Source organism: Leucoraja erinacea, chromosome 10 (genome assembly GCF_028641065.1).
Source record: "Leucoraja erinacea ecotype New England chromosome 10, Leri_hhj_1, whole genome shotgun sequence".
Taxonomy (NCBI): domain Eukaryota; kingdom Metazoa; phylum Chordata; class Chondrichthyes; order Rajiformes; family Rajidae; genus Leucoraja; species Leucoraja erinaceus.
Window position 1 is genome coordinate 8,326,943 of NC_073386.1, and position 18,791 is coordinate 8,345,733.

Here is an 18,791-nt window from a genome sequence, read left to right on the forward strand (position 1 = left end):
CACTTTGGCTTCAACGTGATTTGATTTAAAAGTGCTATATAAATAAAAATTACTTACTTACTATTACATGGTTTGGGATATCTTGAATGTAAGCAACTACCTGTATGTAAATGCTAGATAGACACAAAATGCTGGAGTAACCTAGTAGGACAGGCAGCCTCTCTGGAGAAGGAATGGTTGACGTTTCGTGTTGTCCCTTTTTCAGACTTATGTCAGGGAAGTGGGCAGTACAGAGATAAAATGTAGTTTTATCTATGTAAGACAGGTGGGAGAATTGGAAAGGGATGGAGAGAGGGAAAGCAAGGGCTACTTACTTGAAGTTAGACGTTAATGTTCCATACCGCTGGGGTGCAAGCTACCGGAGTGGAAGATTGCAACCTTCACGTGGTCCGCCCTGTTTCGACGAATGCAATCAACCTGGCGTGCACAATCAAATAAGATCAAATAGAACAAATTGTCCCACAACTTTAGGCTGTGCACGCCAAACGTAAGAAGTAAGCTACCCGAGTGAAATATCTAAATGCTTGTCTTTGCACCCCTTTAACACATAAACGGTCTCTAACTCAGTGATATTGTTAAGTTATGCCATGTTAATTAACACTTCCCTTTTCTTCTTTTGATTGGATTACAACGGTGAATTTCGATTTTCTACTCCTCCAACCTGCCCTTAATCCATCCAAAAGGAACCCTTTTATTCAGGAGCACGATCAATAAACAGACGTAAGAAGCTTAATCGCCTCTTCCTAATTAAAATCGAACTAATTTAACTCTCCACCCACTTGGTTGTAAACATTGCCGCTCCTTTAAAGGAGTTTTAAAAACGATGCTTGGCCGTTCACATTATTGGTATAGATTGATACGATGGACAGCATAGATGTGGTGGACCGAAGAACCTGTTCCCTCGTCCACGTTTCCACGACGTATCCTATAGGTTCCCTGGTTAATTTTGAAACCACGCTGCCGGGGTGGATCGGGAAAAGCCAGTGAACAGATTGCCGGACGGACTCCGCCATCGCGCCAATATAAACGGGCCCGATCGTCCCTCACGTCCCGCCGTTCCATTCCTGCCGCGCGCCATTAACGGTCGCTATTGTCGCTCGGTCGCCATTTTAACCAAGGTCAGTTCAACAACTAACTTAACGGAAAATAGACACAAAAATGCTGGAGTAACTCAGCGGGACCCGCCAAATAAATAATCGAAAGGGAGAGTCACCCTCCCTCTCATCCCCCGAGACACAGCAAGGGAAACTGCCTTGCATTTAAAAAAAAAAACCTCAAGACCTATTGTTTGTTTTCCTCATCCCACAAACGCAATCTGACTGTATGCAGTGGTACTGGGATGCAAGAAGGGCGATCGCGAACAGGGTACAAACGTGCTTGTGCAATGTAAGAAGTTTATTTTGTGGTTTACAAATGAGGTTGCACCTCCAGAGAAAAAGTAGAGGGATATTAAATTAATGCAAGCAAATGGATTGATATAAATATTGGTGGACGACGTAGAAGTGGTGGGCCGAAAGGCCTGTTTCCATGCTGCAAGATGTCATCACTAATTTAAATTGCGGGTGGGCACCAAAGATATTACTATTTTTCTTGCTCTTTACCTCAGTCACTTGCCTCTCCTGGAGTGTGGTTATGAAATTGTAGGGAAATCCTAAGTGATAATCGCTTGTCAAGTTTATTCTCTTTATCTCACACACACATGTTCAAAACATACACGTACTTGTTACCGAGGGTTGCAGACACAAGAAACTTGTTCATGGTACCATTTTTGGCTGAATTTAGTTCTGCTTTACAGAGTTGTCCAGTGACTAGAAAATTGTAAAGGCAATTTCTAATCCTGAAAAGAATTGCGTGGTCCAGTTGTGCATTTATCTAACTGAACTATTCCCTGTGGTCTACAGTGATTTATTTTGCTTATAGTTAAGGTTCGATTTTTTTATTTTTTGGTTCGGACTGGTGTGTTTTCAGTTTTAACTTTTGTTTAGAAACTGTTTAAAGAGTAATATCTCTGTCAATCAGATGCACTTGAATCCAAAACAAAGGTGATATATTTAAATGCTCATTATTGATTCTTCATTCAAATATGCTTTGGGGGTGAAACTACTGTGCAATCTGTCAGGAAATCGATTTGTCATTGTTTTTGTTTTTAGTGCTGTTAGGGCAATTACTGTTAAATATTAGAGTGAGTTCACAAAACTTGTGTTGGATGATATAATATTAAAGATCTTTAATTTTCTTTTGATTACAGGGCTCTTTTTTCACAAATGTGTCATTGATCTGTTAAGGATAGTATATTTAGGGCATCCTTAATAGCAGTTTATAGATTGTCATTAGTAGTTAGATTTACGTGATCTCTGCTCATTAATGTGGATGAATCTTGAGGTAATAAAGGTAGGTCCAATTAATGCTCCTGAACATGTAATGAGATTTCTTTCTCATCACGTTCTCGGGCATTAGCTGCCTGTACTAGAAGAATGCAGTTAACAGGCTTTATTACGTCAGCTAGATTAATATTTTCCTCTATAGGCCTTTCATCATCCACAAACATCTATTTGCCCAAAATTGCTTTTATTATGCCTTGACCTCTTTGTCCTGTATCCCGAACTGAAGCTTTCTAGGACTTTAGTTGGGCCACATTTGGAGTATTGCATGCTGTTTTGGTTGCCTCGTTACGGAAAGGATGTGGAGACTTTGGAAAGGGTGCCTAGGAGACTTACCAGAATTATGACAAGACAATGGCTTGGCGATCGTTTCGCCGAACACCTCCGTTCGGTCCACAATAACCAACCTGACCTCCTGGTGGCTCAGCACTTCAACTCCCCCTCCCATTCCGTATCTGATCTCTCTGTCCTGGGTCTCCTCCATGGCCAGAGCGAGCAACACCGGAAATTGGAGGAACAGCTCCTCATATTCTGCTTGGGGAGTCTGCATCCTGGGGGCATGAACATTGAATTCCCCCAATTTTGTTAGCCCTGCTGGCTCCACCCCTTCCTATCTCGCCCTCAGCCTTCGTGCTCCTCCTCCTTTCCCTTTTTTCTCTCCGCCCACCAAAATGGTTGCTGAGTATATGCTTGCACTCGCTGATGTTTTACCAGAATTATGTATAAATTAGAGAGTATTGGCTACAGGTTGGACAGACTTGGATTGTTTTCTCTGGACACTAGATGTTACTGAGAGATTTGATGAAAGTGTACAAAATTATGAAAAAATCAAATACTAGAAGGCATAATTTTAAGCAGAGAAGTTTAAAGGGGCACTTTTTTTTACATAGAGGGTAGTTAGTGTTTATGATATGATACGATACAATAGAACTTTATCCCAGGAGGAAAATTGATCTACCAACAGTCATAAAAACACAAAATACATGGAACGTGAAATTAAAGTGACGAGTGGAAAGGATGGGGGAGGGGAAGAGTCAGTCTCGGTCTACCCCACGACAGAACCGCGGGAGGAGTTGTATAGTTTTCTGTGGAATTCTCTGCCACAGAAGGCAGTGGAGGCCAATTCGCTGGTTGTTTTCAAGAGAGAGTTAGATATAGCTCTTGGGGTTAATGGAATCGAGGGATACGGGCATAAAAACAGGAACGGGTACTGATTTTGGATGATCAGCCATGATCATATTGAATGGTGGTGTTGGCTCAAAGGGCTGAATGGCCTACTCCTGCACATTTTTTCTATGTTTCTATGATAGCCACAGGGAAGGATCTCCTGTGGAGTTCTGTCCTGCATCTTGGTGGAACCAATCTGTTGCTGAAGGTCCTCTTCAGATTGACCAATGTGGGTAGTTAGTGTCAAGAACGTGCTGCCAAGGGAGGCGGTTGAGGCAGATATGATGGTGTCACGTAAGGAACTTTTGGATGGATTGCAGGGAATGGAGGAATATGGATTATGTTAAAGCAGATGAGAGTTGGTCTTTTCATTGTGTTTGGCATTGCCATTGTGGGCTAAGGGGCCTGTTCTTGTGCTGTACTGTTCTATGTTCAATATTGTCAATGCTTTATATTTTTTTAAATAATGATTTTGGTTTCTGTCAATTGCTGTTACCCTATTTAGATTTCACATTTGACCATCATGTTGAGTGGGGAAAACCTGGAATTCTTAACTAACATTCTACATTTGGTCTTCAGAACTGTTCGCAAATTTAGTTTTGTGTTCGACTAATGGAAAATACAAAACGGAAATTGATTTACCTCAAACAGAATACTGATTCCTTAAAGCAGTGATTCCCCAAGTTTTGATACTCGTCGTAAGCATCTTGTACCTCTCGTTAAAAACAATTGTATTTCATTGTAAAAGTTAATAAAAATTGCATACATTTTTATTTTGGATTAAGGTATGCATGTAAACAAAAGTTTTCTATAATTACTAGAATAAAATTAATATAATATCCATTAAATACATTTTTGATTTAAATCTTTTTATTTGAATTTCACAGCAATTTGCATACATACAATGATAACAGACAGTGACAGTCAAGGCATAATTGTGCAACAGTATGTAGGCGACCCTCAAAGCCCTTACCCTTACCCACCTTCAACCCACCCGAATCAGGTCGGAACCAAACGGGGACAAACAACACTCACATACATACACATCCACACAAATATGGTAAGATAAACGAAACAAAAAGTACTTTAAAAAAAAAAAGGGGGGGGTGGTCACTAATAACAGTAAATAAGTAAGTAATTAAATAAATAAGTGGGGGGGGGGGTTAAGGGGAGAGCAGCTGCAGTAGAGCAGAACAATGGTGGAGAGCACTCAGTCCTCTTCTGAGTCTGGGGACAAGTTGAGAGAGTTAGCAAGTTCCAAGAAAGGGTTCCATGCATCTAGGAATGTCTTGGTAGAGCCTTTGAGAGAGAACCTAAGTTTTTCAAGCTTTAAATTGTAAAGCACCTCCTTAATCCAGCGGGCGTGTGTCGGGGGACAGGTGAGCCTCCAGTTAAGCAAGATCAGTCTCCGGGCTAACAAGGTTGTAAAAGCTAGAACCCGTTTCACCGCAACAGAGAGGTTGGTGTTGGGAGGGGTACCGAAAATGGCTGACAGTGGGTTTGGAGGAATAGTCTGGCCGTAGGCTCTGCTTATCAAGTCGAAAGCACTCCTCCAAAAGGCTGCTAGCTTAGGGCAAGACCAAAACGTATGGCTATGGTTGGCAGGAGATTGATTACATCTGTTGCAGGTGTCCCTAACAGCGGGGTAAATTCTAGATAATCTTGCATTTGTGTAGTGGACTTTGTGAAGGACTTTGCATTGGATTAGGCCATGACGGGCACATATGGAGGAAGAATGGATCAAATTCAAGGCAGAGTCCCATTGCTGGTCTTACATTTTTAATTAAAATAATTTATCATCAATTTGAAGGATCAAATTGCTTACGTTGGGAAAATATTTCGACAAAATTTGGCTCTGTAGTTGTTAATTTCACCCTCCGTTGCGGTTCCTCTTCTTCGTCTTAATGTCCACAAGGGCCGAAAATCCTACTTCACACAGGTATGAGCTTGGAAATGGAAAAATTATCTTTAGGGTTTTATCTGACTATTCTGGAAATTCATTTTGTGTTTATAACAAAAATGAAGATAATGTGTTCTCTTTATATTTGTTTTTTAAGAATCCATCAGAAGCTAGTTCCAAAAGTTCTTCTTCTGTTTGTCACAGACCTTTTGGCACTGATTGGTTGGTGTTGAATGGGTATCTTATCCACTCATGTCCATGCCCAATTCAGGGAAATACTTTTCTAGATTAATCTGTAAACTCGGTAAATGCTGTATTATAATAATCATCGCACCATCTTCAATTTGTTCGCTCGAACTTTTCTGTAATTCATGAAGAGATGGAAAAGAGACCACTTCTCCATTAACAACTCGCTTTTGTCACAACTTCAACTTGGCCGCTGTGGCGCTCACCTTATCTTGAACGTGAAATATAGAAATTTCCTTGCCTTGTAAGGACAAATTAAGATTATTTAAAACAGAAAATATGTCTGCCAGATATGCTAATTGAAAGAGTAGTCTTGTAAACATTCTTTCAATTCAAAACGTTCATTAAGAAACTAGTTGTTCATTCCAGAGTTCAAATAAACGAGTCAACACTTTTCCACGAGAAAGCCAACGAACCTCGGTATGGAAAAGAAGTTGGGTGTGATTACTACCCATTTCTTCGCACAGTTGTGAGAAAAGTCGGACATTTAATGGACGTCCTTTAATATAATTTATGGTTTTCACTGCTTCGTCTAGAACTCTTTTTAGGTCTGCAGACATCATATGTGTACCAAAGCCTCTCTGTGTATGCAACAATGTGTCGATTTTGCATCTGGTGCAATAGTTTTTACCCTTGAAACAAGCCCTTTTTTAGATCCGACCATGGCTCCGTTTGTGCTTATTCCAACACAACGCTTCCAATGAAGTTTGTTTTGTTGCATAAATTCATCCATAATGTTAAAGATTTCTACTCACAGTTGTATGTTCTGGCAAAGGTTGGCAAAATAAAAGGTTGTCATGAAGTTTTTGGTCTTTTTCATAGCTAACGAACACCCAAAGATTTGCAAAATCCGCAATGTCAGTGGATTCGTCCGCCTCTAATGCATGATAACGATTCTGACGGATGTCGGACAATAATATTTGTTTTATATTTTCAGCCATTTTGGTGATTCTTCGATGAACCGTATTATTTGAGAGACAAATACGAGCAAAAGACCTTCTTGCGTCATCTCTGATCATTACTTTGCCATTATCTTTGCTGCAGGCTTGATCAAGATTTTGTCAATTATCTCTGGTGCGCCATTTTTCGCTATTGCGCGATGCCATATATGAGGCTAATAAAGCTTTTTTATTCTTCCTGTCAGGCCCCACATTTTCTGAGTTTTAAAGTTAGGTTTATTCTTGAAAAATTCCACGGATTTGGATTTGTATTCGATATGTTTCGATTCAAAATGGCGCTTCAAGTTGGAAGGTTTCATACTCTCATTTGTTAAAATATCATGACAAATGACACATAATGGAGCCGGTTCATCTTCATTTCCCGTCCATGAAAATCCATATTTCAAGTAATTTGCATCGTACTTATGAAGTTTCTTTGCCATCTTCTTAGTTGGTCCTTTAGAGATGTCAGGTGGCACACCCTTCTCAATTTCATTGCATTCATATGGTCCAGTTGTCTGCAGCTACTTCTATCTTCCTTATTGCTCTCTTTTGTGCGTTTTATACACCCAGTTTTTAACCAGCGATCCATAATTGAGAATTTAAGGGCTAGAAAGGCAGTTACCCACGACCAGATGATTACACTTTCTTAGTCGCTGACGCACATGAAGTGCAAACCATTCGGGTGAGGCTGAACGAAAATTCATGAGTTGTCATGCAGGAGTCTGCACAAATTAGGTAAGACATTATCCAGTTAAAAGGAAAGTTTACATAAATAAGATTCCAGACTGAACTATAAAAAGCAACAGTGGAATACAAAGAAATTAGAACAGGTTGAAATAAATAATCTATTTTGTCTTAAGTGCTTTAATTTGTAACACTACATTTCCAGAGCCTGGAAAGTGTCAAGAAAATCAATAGGGAATATCAACCCACATGGCCAGTAGGAAATAAGGATAATTGTTCTTATATTTGTAGTTCTGAACTTGTAGTAAGAAAATACTTTTTACTTGCATGTTTTTAACCCGATGTAAATAAAGCTATCTAACAGTTGTGTATATATCTATTATAGTGGCAGATTATTATATCGTTCGAGAGATCTCTTGTTATCTACCTAGCCACTTAGGAGACAACATGGTATTAGGAGAATGTCGTATCGTTACACATGTGAGCTCTTCACGAGACTTTCAAAGCTTCTCAAAAGATAAATCTTCAAAACACAGTCTTTTGATTAATAGTTTCTTTATTGTTGAAGAAAATCAGTAAGATATTCATCCAACCTTCTTAGACTCGCGTACTTTAATCTTCGTCAAACTCCAACATATCGCTTTTAAACGTTAGACAACTCCTCGTGTCTCGGCAAAGCTCCACATGGTCGAAGGATATCCCTCCAACCATGTTGAGCTCCAAACTAAAACTAACTAGCTAACAGCTTCTGCACAAGAGAACCCAGCAGCAAACGCGCCACCGACTACGTAATAAATCCCACCCACATAATTACAAGCTGACCAAATTTAAAGGCAAATGCTGTAATTCATGACACACAAAATAAAGGCAAATGGCCAGTACATACCGGACCCTAATTGTTCTGATGCCACTACATCTGTATCTGCAAGGAATTAAGACCTGCTTTGTTGCCTTAAAATCCTTAAAATAATTTTTACATGCTGACATCAAAATTGTGGAATAATGATCTTTACTGTAAGCCAGCTAAACTGATTCAGTTTATGGAATGCAAGATATGATGTAATGAAGTGTTAACTGGCGATTGAAAGGCAAGTCCATTGTGATGCAATTTAAAAACCCCGTTACTGCTCTGATACTTTAAATGTGAAGTCTTTTGCAGCTTTGAATCATTGTATAGGTTGTGAGTATCTTTTCCTTAAATAAATTCATAACGAGAAAAATACATGTGTACATCTCATGACTTTTGCCTTTTTTCTAATCGTTCTCATTACTAGCAAAATAGGGATTTAAGATAAAACTGCTAAAGGGGCTGTCCCACTGTACAAGCTAATTCAAGAGTTCTCCCGAGTTTCCCCTGATTCGAACACGGAGAATTACGGTAACAGCCGTTTGTAGGTACTCGGGGCTCTCGTGGACATATTTCAACATGTTCCTCCACAGACACTGCCACCACTTGCCCATCCTCATTCCTTGAGCAAAGGTAGTGTACAGCTACTTTCATAGTAGGGCTCCATACACTGCTTTAAATAGAACCTTGAATGCCTTTTATGAATTTAACTTAATCTCGGCCCTTTACACTAAAGCAGTCCCGGTCAATATTGGGAAAGTTAATCTCCACAAGCACAAACCTATTTTCACATTCTTCTGCTCTGTGCCCACATGTCAGCATGAATCAGAAGAGCAGATCTTTGGAAGGACTATAATATAACTCCCATCAAATTTGACTGCCTCTTTCGCATTCCTCCTAAATTCGTAGCCCCATTGACCAATCACTCCAAATATCTTCCGGAGTACTAATGCAATATTCTCCCTGACCTAGCACACCTAAAACTTCTACATCCCTGGATGTCGAGCTGCCAGTCCTGCCCTTCCCTCAGTAATGATTATATCATTGCTGCTATATCATAATTCCATGTACTGATACATGCTCTGACCCCTAAGATCATCTCTGATCCCTCTCATCCTGGCCACAAACTCTTTGAAGCACTTCCCTCTGGAAGGCGACTCCAGATTGTCAAAGCTGCCACACCCAGACATAAAATCAGCTTTTTTTTCCCCACGAGCGGTAGCTCTTCTCAACAGCCAAAAGTCTCTAGCCTCCTTGTGCTCTGGTATTTTATTTAATTCTTCACACGTTTAAATTATAATGTTTTATTTTTAATTGTCTACTGTATATCGTGTTGTAACTTGCGAGCAAAGCACCAAAGCAAATTCCTTGTATGTATACATATTTGGCTAATAAAATTTATTCAATTCAATTTATTCAATTCAATGCTCTCAGCTCATTCGTCTACCCTTTGAGACCCCTTGCAGTAAAGTAAATGCAGTTGAAACGAGCAGCTTGTCCTTTTGTCAGGGTCTGAGGTTGCAAGAATTTGGGCCTAAGTGGCTTGTACCTAATTCTAATTCTAGCTAATGCCAATTCACTAGTGATCGTGAAAAGATTTATTTTTTTCTCCAATATTATTCCTTATGAGTAGGATGCTTGTAGTATCTTATGCCATGCAAGACCTGGTTTCTCCAGTGAGATAAAAACAAAACAGTTTTTTGAATGGCATGTTTTTATATCTTCATCAGTGGTATAAATTGAATAATTTGCTTTTGTTTGCTTCTTATGACATTTCTGTCATCCTAATATTTATGCAACCACAATTTCAACACCCGTTGACGCTCAATTCATGATGTTTCATATATCTTTCCTTTTCAGTTGATAAATTGTTTGCTTTTTAATAGTGGCTATGATTCTAAACTATACTGTTTGCATTTAACAGATACACCATGAAGCTATAATGGGTTCAAGATCATTGAATGGACATTTTTTATAATAACAAAATAGCAATTGCCTCTGAAGAACTTGTCATGTCATCAAAGGAAGAAAAAGGGGCCTTGCATGAACGTACATGTGTGAATCCTCAGCCACCAGAATACTGCAATCCAAATAAAACCAGGAGCATGACAAATCAGTTGCAATATTTGCAGAAAGTGGTGATTAAAGCTTTGTGGAAGCACCATTTTGCATGGCCATTCCAGCAGCCTGTTGATGCTGTGAAGCTGAATTTGCCTGTACGTGTATATTTTTATCGTATCATCTCTTACGTGGTTTTAGTCTTCACCTTTTTTTTTTTTAATTTGCTGCATAATCTGTAACCCTCTATCTCTACTAATCAACTCCTAGCTTCTGTTGTATCTGCATTTCCCTGGATCAGGATCGATTATTCCTTTGCTCTTCCAGATGGTGCCTGACCCAGAGTTCCTCCAGCAGTTTTTCTTTATGCACTAAATCTCAGCAGTTGCAGTCTCTCTTGTGTTATTTCAGGATTTCATTTTTCCATTGATTGCATTTATTTTTCCTAACAAAATATGTTTCCTTAACCTTGCTCGTTTTGTCATGTTTTGTTTTATCAACATTTTGTCTATCTTTTCTCACCCTAGACCCACTGTCATATCATTGGTAAGCATCAAGGTGGTGTTTGATAATTTCTCCATCCAAATCTGCTGCAGATTTCTGCTGACATATGAACACAAACTGACCCAAAAATATTTTGCATTTCATCATAATTTTTTTTTGGAGATACCTTCCTTCCTTTACTGAAGAGTGAATAAATACTATGCTCTACCTAACTATTAATTTCCCAATTTTTAAAGTCTACATGTTCACAGGATTGTTTTAAAGTAAAGATAGACGCAAAAAGCTGCAGTAACTCAGCGGGTCAGACAGCATCTTTGAAGAAAAGGAATAGGTGACGTTTCGGGTTGAGACCCTTCTATACATTTTGTTGAATTTTAAAATCCTATTAAATGATGAACTAATAAAGCAATGGAAAAATTAAAAATAACTAAATACTGATCTAATTGTCAATGTTTTGTTCTCGCAGGATTATTATCAAATAACAAAGAAGCCAATGGATTTGGGTACAATAAAAAAACGTTTGGAAAACAAATATTATTGTCAAGCTATGGAGTGTATAGAGGACTTAAATACAATGTTTACCAACTGCTATGTATATAATCGGGTATGTGATTGCATTTTACATTGCTCTGTAAATCTTTTTAAGGTTATATCATTATCAACATAACCAGTGTCTGTTTTATAGCCGGGTGACGATATAGTTCTCATGGCACAAGCACTGGAGAAGCTGTTTCTACAGAAGGTGGCAAAAATGCCACAAGAGGAAATAGAGCTTTCAATGGCTAATAAAAGAGGAACACGCAGAAAAGGGAAAGGGGCAGGTAATCAAATGGATGTGTTCCTTGTTTATATATAAACAACTTCTTTAATTTTGTGAGATGAACTGTATATTTGAGTGAAAAACAGGTGTCACAAACCTTTTTCATTATATCTAGTATAATATTCATATAAGATTTCCAGTTATTGCTAAGTTCCTGGGATTTAATTATGTTAGACAAGTTTTTAGTGGCTCGATAAAACTAACACGTATCCAATTTTGAAGGATCTAGTAGAATAGCCATGGTTGGAGTGAATTGGAAGATAGTTTTATAGTAGACTAGACCAAGTGCCCCCCCCCAAGCAAGATTCCACCCATTCCCCCAACGCAACCTGTTTCCCCCACGCAATATTGCACCAAGCACACATAGCCCCCCAAAAGGGAGGGGAGGGGAGTGAGGGGGGGGGGGGGGGGGGTGGGAGTGAGGGGGACGTGGCAACTACCCCCTCCTCTCACCCTCGTATCCCTCATCCTCCTCCCCTCACTCGCGTTCCCTGCTGCAGCACCCACCCAGGTCGTAGAGCAACGCCAGGGCCTGGAACTCGGCCTGGTTCTCATACTCGGCCCGGCCCTGGCTGTAGACTCGAGCCATCAGCTTCACCACCGCCTGGGCCATAGTGCAGGCTACAACTTCATCTTCGGGCTCGGCCCCGGTCACGGCCCCATCCCAAGCCCCGGGCTCAGCTCTCACTCCAGCTCCAGTACCACCCTCCCCACCGGGCGTCAGAAATATAGGTGAGAATGCGACGGGATGATGTTTATCGTCTCGACCGGAAAAATGTGAGTAGAATGTGTGAAAATGGGAAGGCTGTGGCCTAGCGGTTGGAAGAAAATAGGAATTAACTAGATTGTGCCCGCCCCCCTCTGCCTGCCCGCCCCTCTACCTCTCACTCACACAAACAAGAGAAGAGTTTTATTAATATAGATAGATTATATGATGATATGATACAGGCATTCCACTTTTTTTTTCCCCAAATTTAACTATTTTTCCTGCATATGGTTTTTAGTTATAACATGCCCAAAATTGCTCTTTCTAACTTTGATCTGATTATTATGTGCAGTTGGTTATTAACCATTGACTTTCTCTTGGAACTAAAGAGATTGAGGTTCAGTGGCCAAATTGCTCCAGTGACATTTTTATCTTGACACCACTATCCAAACTATCTGTTATACTTACAATCAAATCTATTCTGAGAACTTTCTAATATTTGCATTAAATATATCTTAACCAATAAGTATTATTTATAGCAGAATTGGAAATAATGCAACATAAATTTGTACTATGTGTTATAATATGTGCAAATAGTTAAAGGAGCCAAGAAGCATTTCCCAGACTATTAATTCCATCACTTGTTGTTATGGTATAAAACGTATTGGAAAATAAACAAGAAATAAGGGTTTTTGAAGCCTATTTGTGTGTGTGTGTATGAAAATACTTTAATATTCATATGATTTAATATAAAATAGCCTTTTTGCTGCATATTTATTTCAAGCTATTACTTCAACAAAATTACTTGCATTGTGTGTCTCCACATAACTGTCAGATGAGTTGTTAATACAAATGTGGCAGACAGTAATACAAATATTAATTGCTTTTAGTGTTCTATGAACATAATAATGCCCTATTTGTTTGCTGCCAGCCGTGTCCTCAACTGTGCAATCAAAATTATGTCCACCTGCTTCTGAAGTGCAAATTCAGAAACCAGTGCTATCAATCCAAACAGAAACAACTTCATTACCAATTACTTCAGTTCCTCCTCTAATTTCAGCAAGTCAACCAGTTATAAAAGTAAGTGTTTCTATTTTTGAATGGGAATTTAAGAAAGCATGACACATTTTGTTTCATGTACTGGATATTGCTCAAAAATAAAGTAATTCAATACTTAGAATCTGAAGTGAGATTGGAATGTGATGACAGAATGCAATTTCTATTAAATTAGTCAAGAACTTAGATGAAACAATGTTAAGGGGCAGGGGAAGGAAACAAGTTGTCCATATTTACTTTGTACTGTACAGCAAGGAATTTCAGAAATAAAGGGAATTAATAAAGGGTACATATAGATGTGCAACTCTATCAAGGATAGAGTGGACTGACTTGGATTGTTTTCTGTGGAATGCTGGAAGTTGAGGAGAGACCTGATAGAAGTATATAGAATTATGAAGGGCATAATTATGGACAGTCAAACCTTTATCCCATGGTGGAAATATCAAAGACTAGAGAGCACATCTTTCACGCGAGGGGGCAGTCTCTCTGCAACACAGCTATTCAGCAGACCTGATTTATGTTCCCAGTATTTTTGTTTATCACTATTCTTTGTAAAGAAGGCCATTTTCTATTGCATTCAGTGGCTTCCTTTATATCGATGAGACCAATTGGAAACATTTTAGAGAGACACCATGGAAACAGGCCCTTCAGCCCACCGGGTCCATGCCAACTAGCAATCACCCATACACTAGTTTGTTGTTGCAAACTAGAGACAATTTACAAAAGCCAATTAACCTACAGACCTGCACGTCCTTGAAATGTGCGAGGGAACCAGAGCATCTGGAGCAAACCCACATGGTCACAGGGATAGCTTACAAACTCGATACAATACAATATACAATATTTATTACATGTCATTTGAACCTCAGTGAGGCTCAAACGAAACTCCGTTTCCACAGCCATATAAACAAAGCCAATTTCCTACAAGACATACACACAATTCATTAATGATCTGGATGAGGGAATTGAAGGCAATATCTCCATGTTTGCGGATGACACTAAGCTGGGGGGCAGTGTTATCTGTGAGGAGGATGCTAGGAGACTGCAGGGTGACTTGGATAGGCTGGGTGAGTGGGCAAATGTTTGGCAGATGCAGTATAATGTGGATAAATGTGAGGTTATCCATTTTGGTGGCAAAAACAGGACAGCAGACTATTATCTAAATGGTGGCCGATTTCTCAGCGAGACCTGGGTGTCATGGTACACCAGTCATTGAAGGTAGGCATGCAGGTGCAGCAGGCAGTAAAGAAAGCGAATGGTATGTTAGCTTTCATTGCAAAAGGATTTGAGTATAGGAGCAGGGAATTTCTACTGCAGTTGTACAGGGTCTTGGTGAGACCACACCTGGAGTATTGCGTACAGTTTTGGTCTCCAAATCTGAGGAAGGACATTATTGCCATAGAGGGAGTGCAGAGACGGTTCACCAGACTGATTCCTGGGATGTCAGGACTGTCTTATGAAGAAAGACTGGATAGACTTGGTTTATACTCTCTAGAACCAAAATTCTTAAGGGGTTGGACAGGCTAGATGCAGGAAGATTGTTCCCGATGTTAGGGAAGTCCAGGACAAGGGGTCACAGCTTAAGGATAAAGGGGAAATCCTTTAAAACCGAGATGAGAAGAACTTTTTTCACGCAGAGAGTGGTGAATCTCTGGAACTCTCTGCCACAGAGGGTAGTTGAGGCCAGTTCATTGGCTATATTTAGGAGTTAGATGTGGCCCTTGTGGCTAAGGGGATCAGGGGGTATGGAGAGAAGGCAGGTACGGGATACTGAGTTGGATGATCAGCCATGATCATATTGAATGGCGGTGCAGGCTCGAAGGGCCGAATGGCCTACTCCTGCACCTAATTTCTATGTTTCTATGTAATTCAATTCACACAAACATCCATCACAGTGAATCTCCTCGCTGTGATGGAAGGCAAAGTCTTTTCTCCCCCCTGCACCATTTCTCTCCCGATGTTGAAGCCCCAGGCGGGCGATGGTAAGTTCCACGGCCATTTAAGACCGCGCCGGGCGATGTATGGCCCCGCTCCTGGTCGTTCCAACCCCGTGACACGGGCTGGAGAAGTTGCATTGTGGGAGCTCCGAAAAGCGGTCTCCCACCCGGACCCGCGAGCTCACGATGTCCCAGTCCACCGGTCTGGAGCTTCCGCACTCCAGGGTCGGGCCGCAGCAGCGAGCCACCACCACTCCCCACGCTCCGAGGCCGGCCAGCCCCACGATGGTGAGCCTGCCGCACCGCAGGCTCCGCGACTGGAGTCCCAAGGTCGTTCCGGCTGGAGGCCGCTCCACGGACTAGGCCCCAACGACAACGGAGACCCGACAGGGAAAAGGTCGGGTCTCCCGTGCAGGGAAGAGATTTATTTAAGTTTCCCCCTTTCCCCCCCCGCCCCCCACATATACACAGTTAAAAACAGTATTAAAAAACACGATTAACTACATTTAACTAGACAAAACATTTAAAAAAAGATAGACAGGCTGTAGGGGCCGCTGCAACCGGTGTCGCGCCGCCAAACAGGTCTCCCCTCAACTTCCAGCATGCCACAGAAATCAATCCAAATCAGTCCACTCTATCCTTGATCGAGTTGCACATCTATATGTGCCCTTTATTAATTCCCTTGTATCAATCCAGATACAGACAAGCACCATTAGTCTGGATTGAACCCGGGTCTCGGATCCTGTAAGGCAGCAACTCCACTACTGCGTCACTGGCCACCCTAGACAACCATTTCACCAAGCACTTGGGCTCGGTCCACTAAGCCTGCTGGGTCTTCGGGTTGTTAACCATTTTATCTCCCATTTCCATTCTGATCTTTCTTTTTCTCCTGGGCTTCCTCCATTGCAAGAGTGAGGCCACACATAAACTGGAGGAAGAGCACTTCCTTTTCCGCTTGGCTAGCTTATAACCCAATAGTCTGAACATTGAATTCTCCAATTTTAAGTCACACCCTCCCCTCCCTCTTTCCTGTGTCTTGCTCCTCCACTCACAACCCCCTCCCCCCCCGAGTTATTACAGCATTTTTGTTTTGTCAATTGGCATACTTTGTCAAACTATTAATTGCTTTTTAAATAGGAGTTCTAAGTATACAGCACGATGGGCAGAATTCTGTTGAGAGAGAAATGTTCTATGTCAGTGGCCTCGTCAAAAGCTGCTTCAGGTCATGGATCTGAAAAGTAAACTCTCACAAAATGTTGCCTGAATACAGAGTATTTCCAGCATTTTATTTTTTTTTGCCTTTCCATTGTCGGTTTTCTAATTTATCAATTGAGCCTGTTTTAAACTGAGAAACCATTTAGATCAGACATTTTAACCAATCTATTTGAAGATATTTTCTCTAATTATAAAAATAACCTGCTCTGTTTTTATGTTAGTTATTGCTTTGCCAAGTATTTCAAGGAAGTCGGGGTGGAATTGAAATATTCAATTAGCTAGGAAGTTGATCTTGTTTCTTATTAGTTATTTCTACCTATTTCCTATTCTGATTCTGTATGCTTTTATTTTCAAAATCATTGCCCACTTTAACTGACTATTTTTGTAAAAGGTAAAGAAAGGTGTAAAAAGGAAGGCAGATACTACAACACCGACTACTACTTTCAATACAAGTAGTGAACCCTTGCCAAGAAAGTCTACAAAAAACTGTTCTCAGAAGTTAACCAGTCAGCCCATCAAGTTACCAACAAAGGATCTACCAGATTCTCAACATCAAGCTGGAAAGAGTGAAAAAATAATGGAACATTTGCAGGATTGTAATAACATTCTCAAAGAAATGCTAGAAAAGAGGCATGCTACATATGCTTGGCCTTTCTACGAGCCTGTGGATGCCAAAGCATTGGGACTTCATGATTACCATGATATTGTTAAACATCCCATGGACCTTAGTGCTGTGAAAGTAAGTTCATTTCATCTTCCCCTGCCCCTCTGCCCTGCCCTGCCCAGATTCAAAATATTGAATAAAATTAGAAAGTGGTAGTTTATCAGCTATTTCAGAAGTTGATTCCTGCTTCCTGTTCTGATTTTGTATCTTGCTCATCCTATAAAATATTTAAGTCAACATTTTGATAGCCTTCTTTCTATGTTGACTTTTCCCCCAAGGCAGGTTAATGCATTCATTAATTATTTTATGAAATGTTCCTTTGGAATTAGAGGATGTTTGTGTTCTTATTTTGTGTAGATTGTTTTTGCAATTAGGAACTTTGTGGAAAAGGAATTAGTTTGCATCCACTGCAGCAGACAGAATGAATCCTTCAGCAATGGTTAAAAGAAAACAAATGCAAAGTCTTAATTTTCTATGGGATGCAATTAATACAAGTTTCAAAGTAGCACTTTACAAACTGACTAGGTTTGAGTAAGTATTGGGGCAGCATAGATGAATTAAAGGCAAATTAAAATTGAAGAATTTAGAATTATTCTACTGTTTGCAAAAGATGGCAGTGATACAAATTACAAAAGAAAGTAATCTAGTCTCCAATATTGGAAATTTTCATGATGTCCCAAGTATGTGTAACTTTGTTTTAGATTCCTATTTGCTCATCAAATTCTGTTCCATTAATTTAGATTATTTGTTTGAAGTAGAAAGCACAAAGGGTGAAGGTAGGTCAAATGGGAACTAATATTGGGCATTATTTTCTCTGCACTCTCCAGACACCAGGGCTGTTAAACTTAGTGCCATGGTGAAAACCAAGTTCAATTCTGAAAAGGAGTGATTCTGCATATTCCCACCCAGATATGTTTCTCTGTTCCAACTGCAACTTTGTATTTGATAAGATTGTCTCTGGTATAATATTTAATATTTTAATGCGGATGACAGCTGCATTTCTTAAATGAGCTTCAGAAACATGTTGATGAAATGTCAGGTGACCATGAATTCCTCACACATGCCACCAGAAGAGACTGCATGGAAAGTGAATCTGTTTCCAATAATTCTCTATGACTGGATAAATAACCAAAGACCCAAGCACAAGCAGTCCCGCCTAGGAGGATGACATGGAGAGACTTTGGAGCCGGATGGTGTAGGTACCCTTGTCGGAAGCAGCAAATCAATTGAAAAGATCTCCTTTCTTGATCCATCCAAAATCTTCCTGTTGGGTCCTTGGCAATGAATATCATGGCAGATACAAGTCTACAACTGATTTTCTGGCAACTGATGATCCGGCGCCTCTAATCTGGAAAAAATCATGCAAGTGCACTTGAAATCCACCCAGAAGTGCCCCCAAACATATATCTAGGTCGGGTTAGGCGGCCGATCTCAACCTCATCGGGCGTCCACGCCGATTGACAGGTCAAATTTGCTCCCTCTGGTCGGTCTCTGCCCGGCCAGAGTGGCAGATGCGTTCCTATAGTCAACTTCCGAAGCTGACTTTGCGGGCTGCTATCCCAGTGCCAAGGTAGACCGTTCTGATACCGTTGGGCTCCTCTTGGCAAAATCCAGAAAGGCTCTGGAACCAACGGTGCTGGGATAATTGGTGGTTGACCTGCACTT

General features: G+C 40.4%; 1 protein-coding gene across 5 annotated transcripts in view; it reads left to right on the forward strand.

Annotated features, from left to right (window-relative positions):
• Positions 1-387: 387 nt before the first annotated feature.
• LOC129700745 (bromodomain-containing protein 3-like) overlaps positions 388-18,791 on the forward strand; it is a 59,723-nt gene continuing 41,319 nt past the window's right edge. For 2 of the 5 annotated variants that reach the window (XM_055641390.1, XM_055641392.1), the window contains exons 1-6: positions 388-1,118; positions 10,091-10,382; positions 11,195-11,332; positions 11,414-11,549; positions 13,186-13,334; positions 16,854-17,201. In XM_055641390.1, coding sequence (XP_055497365.1) covers positions 10,128-10,382; positions 11,195-11,332; positions 11,414-11,549; positions 13,186-13,334; positions 16,854-17,201 — 1,026 coding nt within the window. In that variant the 5' untranslated portion in view covers positions 388-1,118; positions 10,091-10,127. Of the gene's footprint in view, positions 1,119-1,155; positions 1,387-10,090; positions 10,383-11,194; positions 11,333-11,413; positions 11,550-13,185; positions 13,335-16,853; positions 17,202-18,791 lie in introns of those variants that run through there. The other 3 variants (XM_055641393.1, XM_055641395.1, XM_055641391.1) reach the window with 2 other exon arrangements.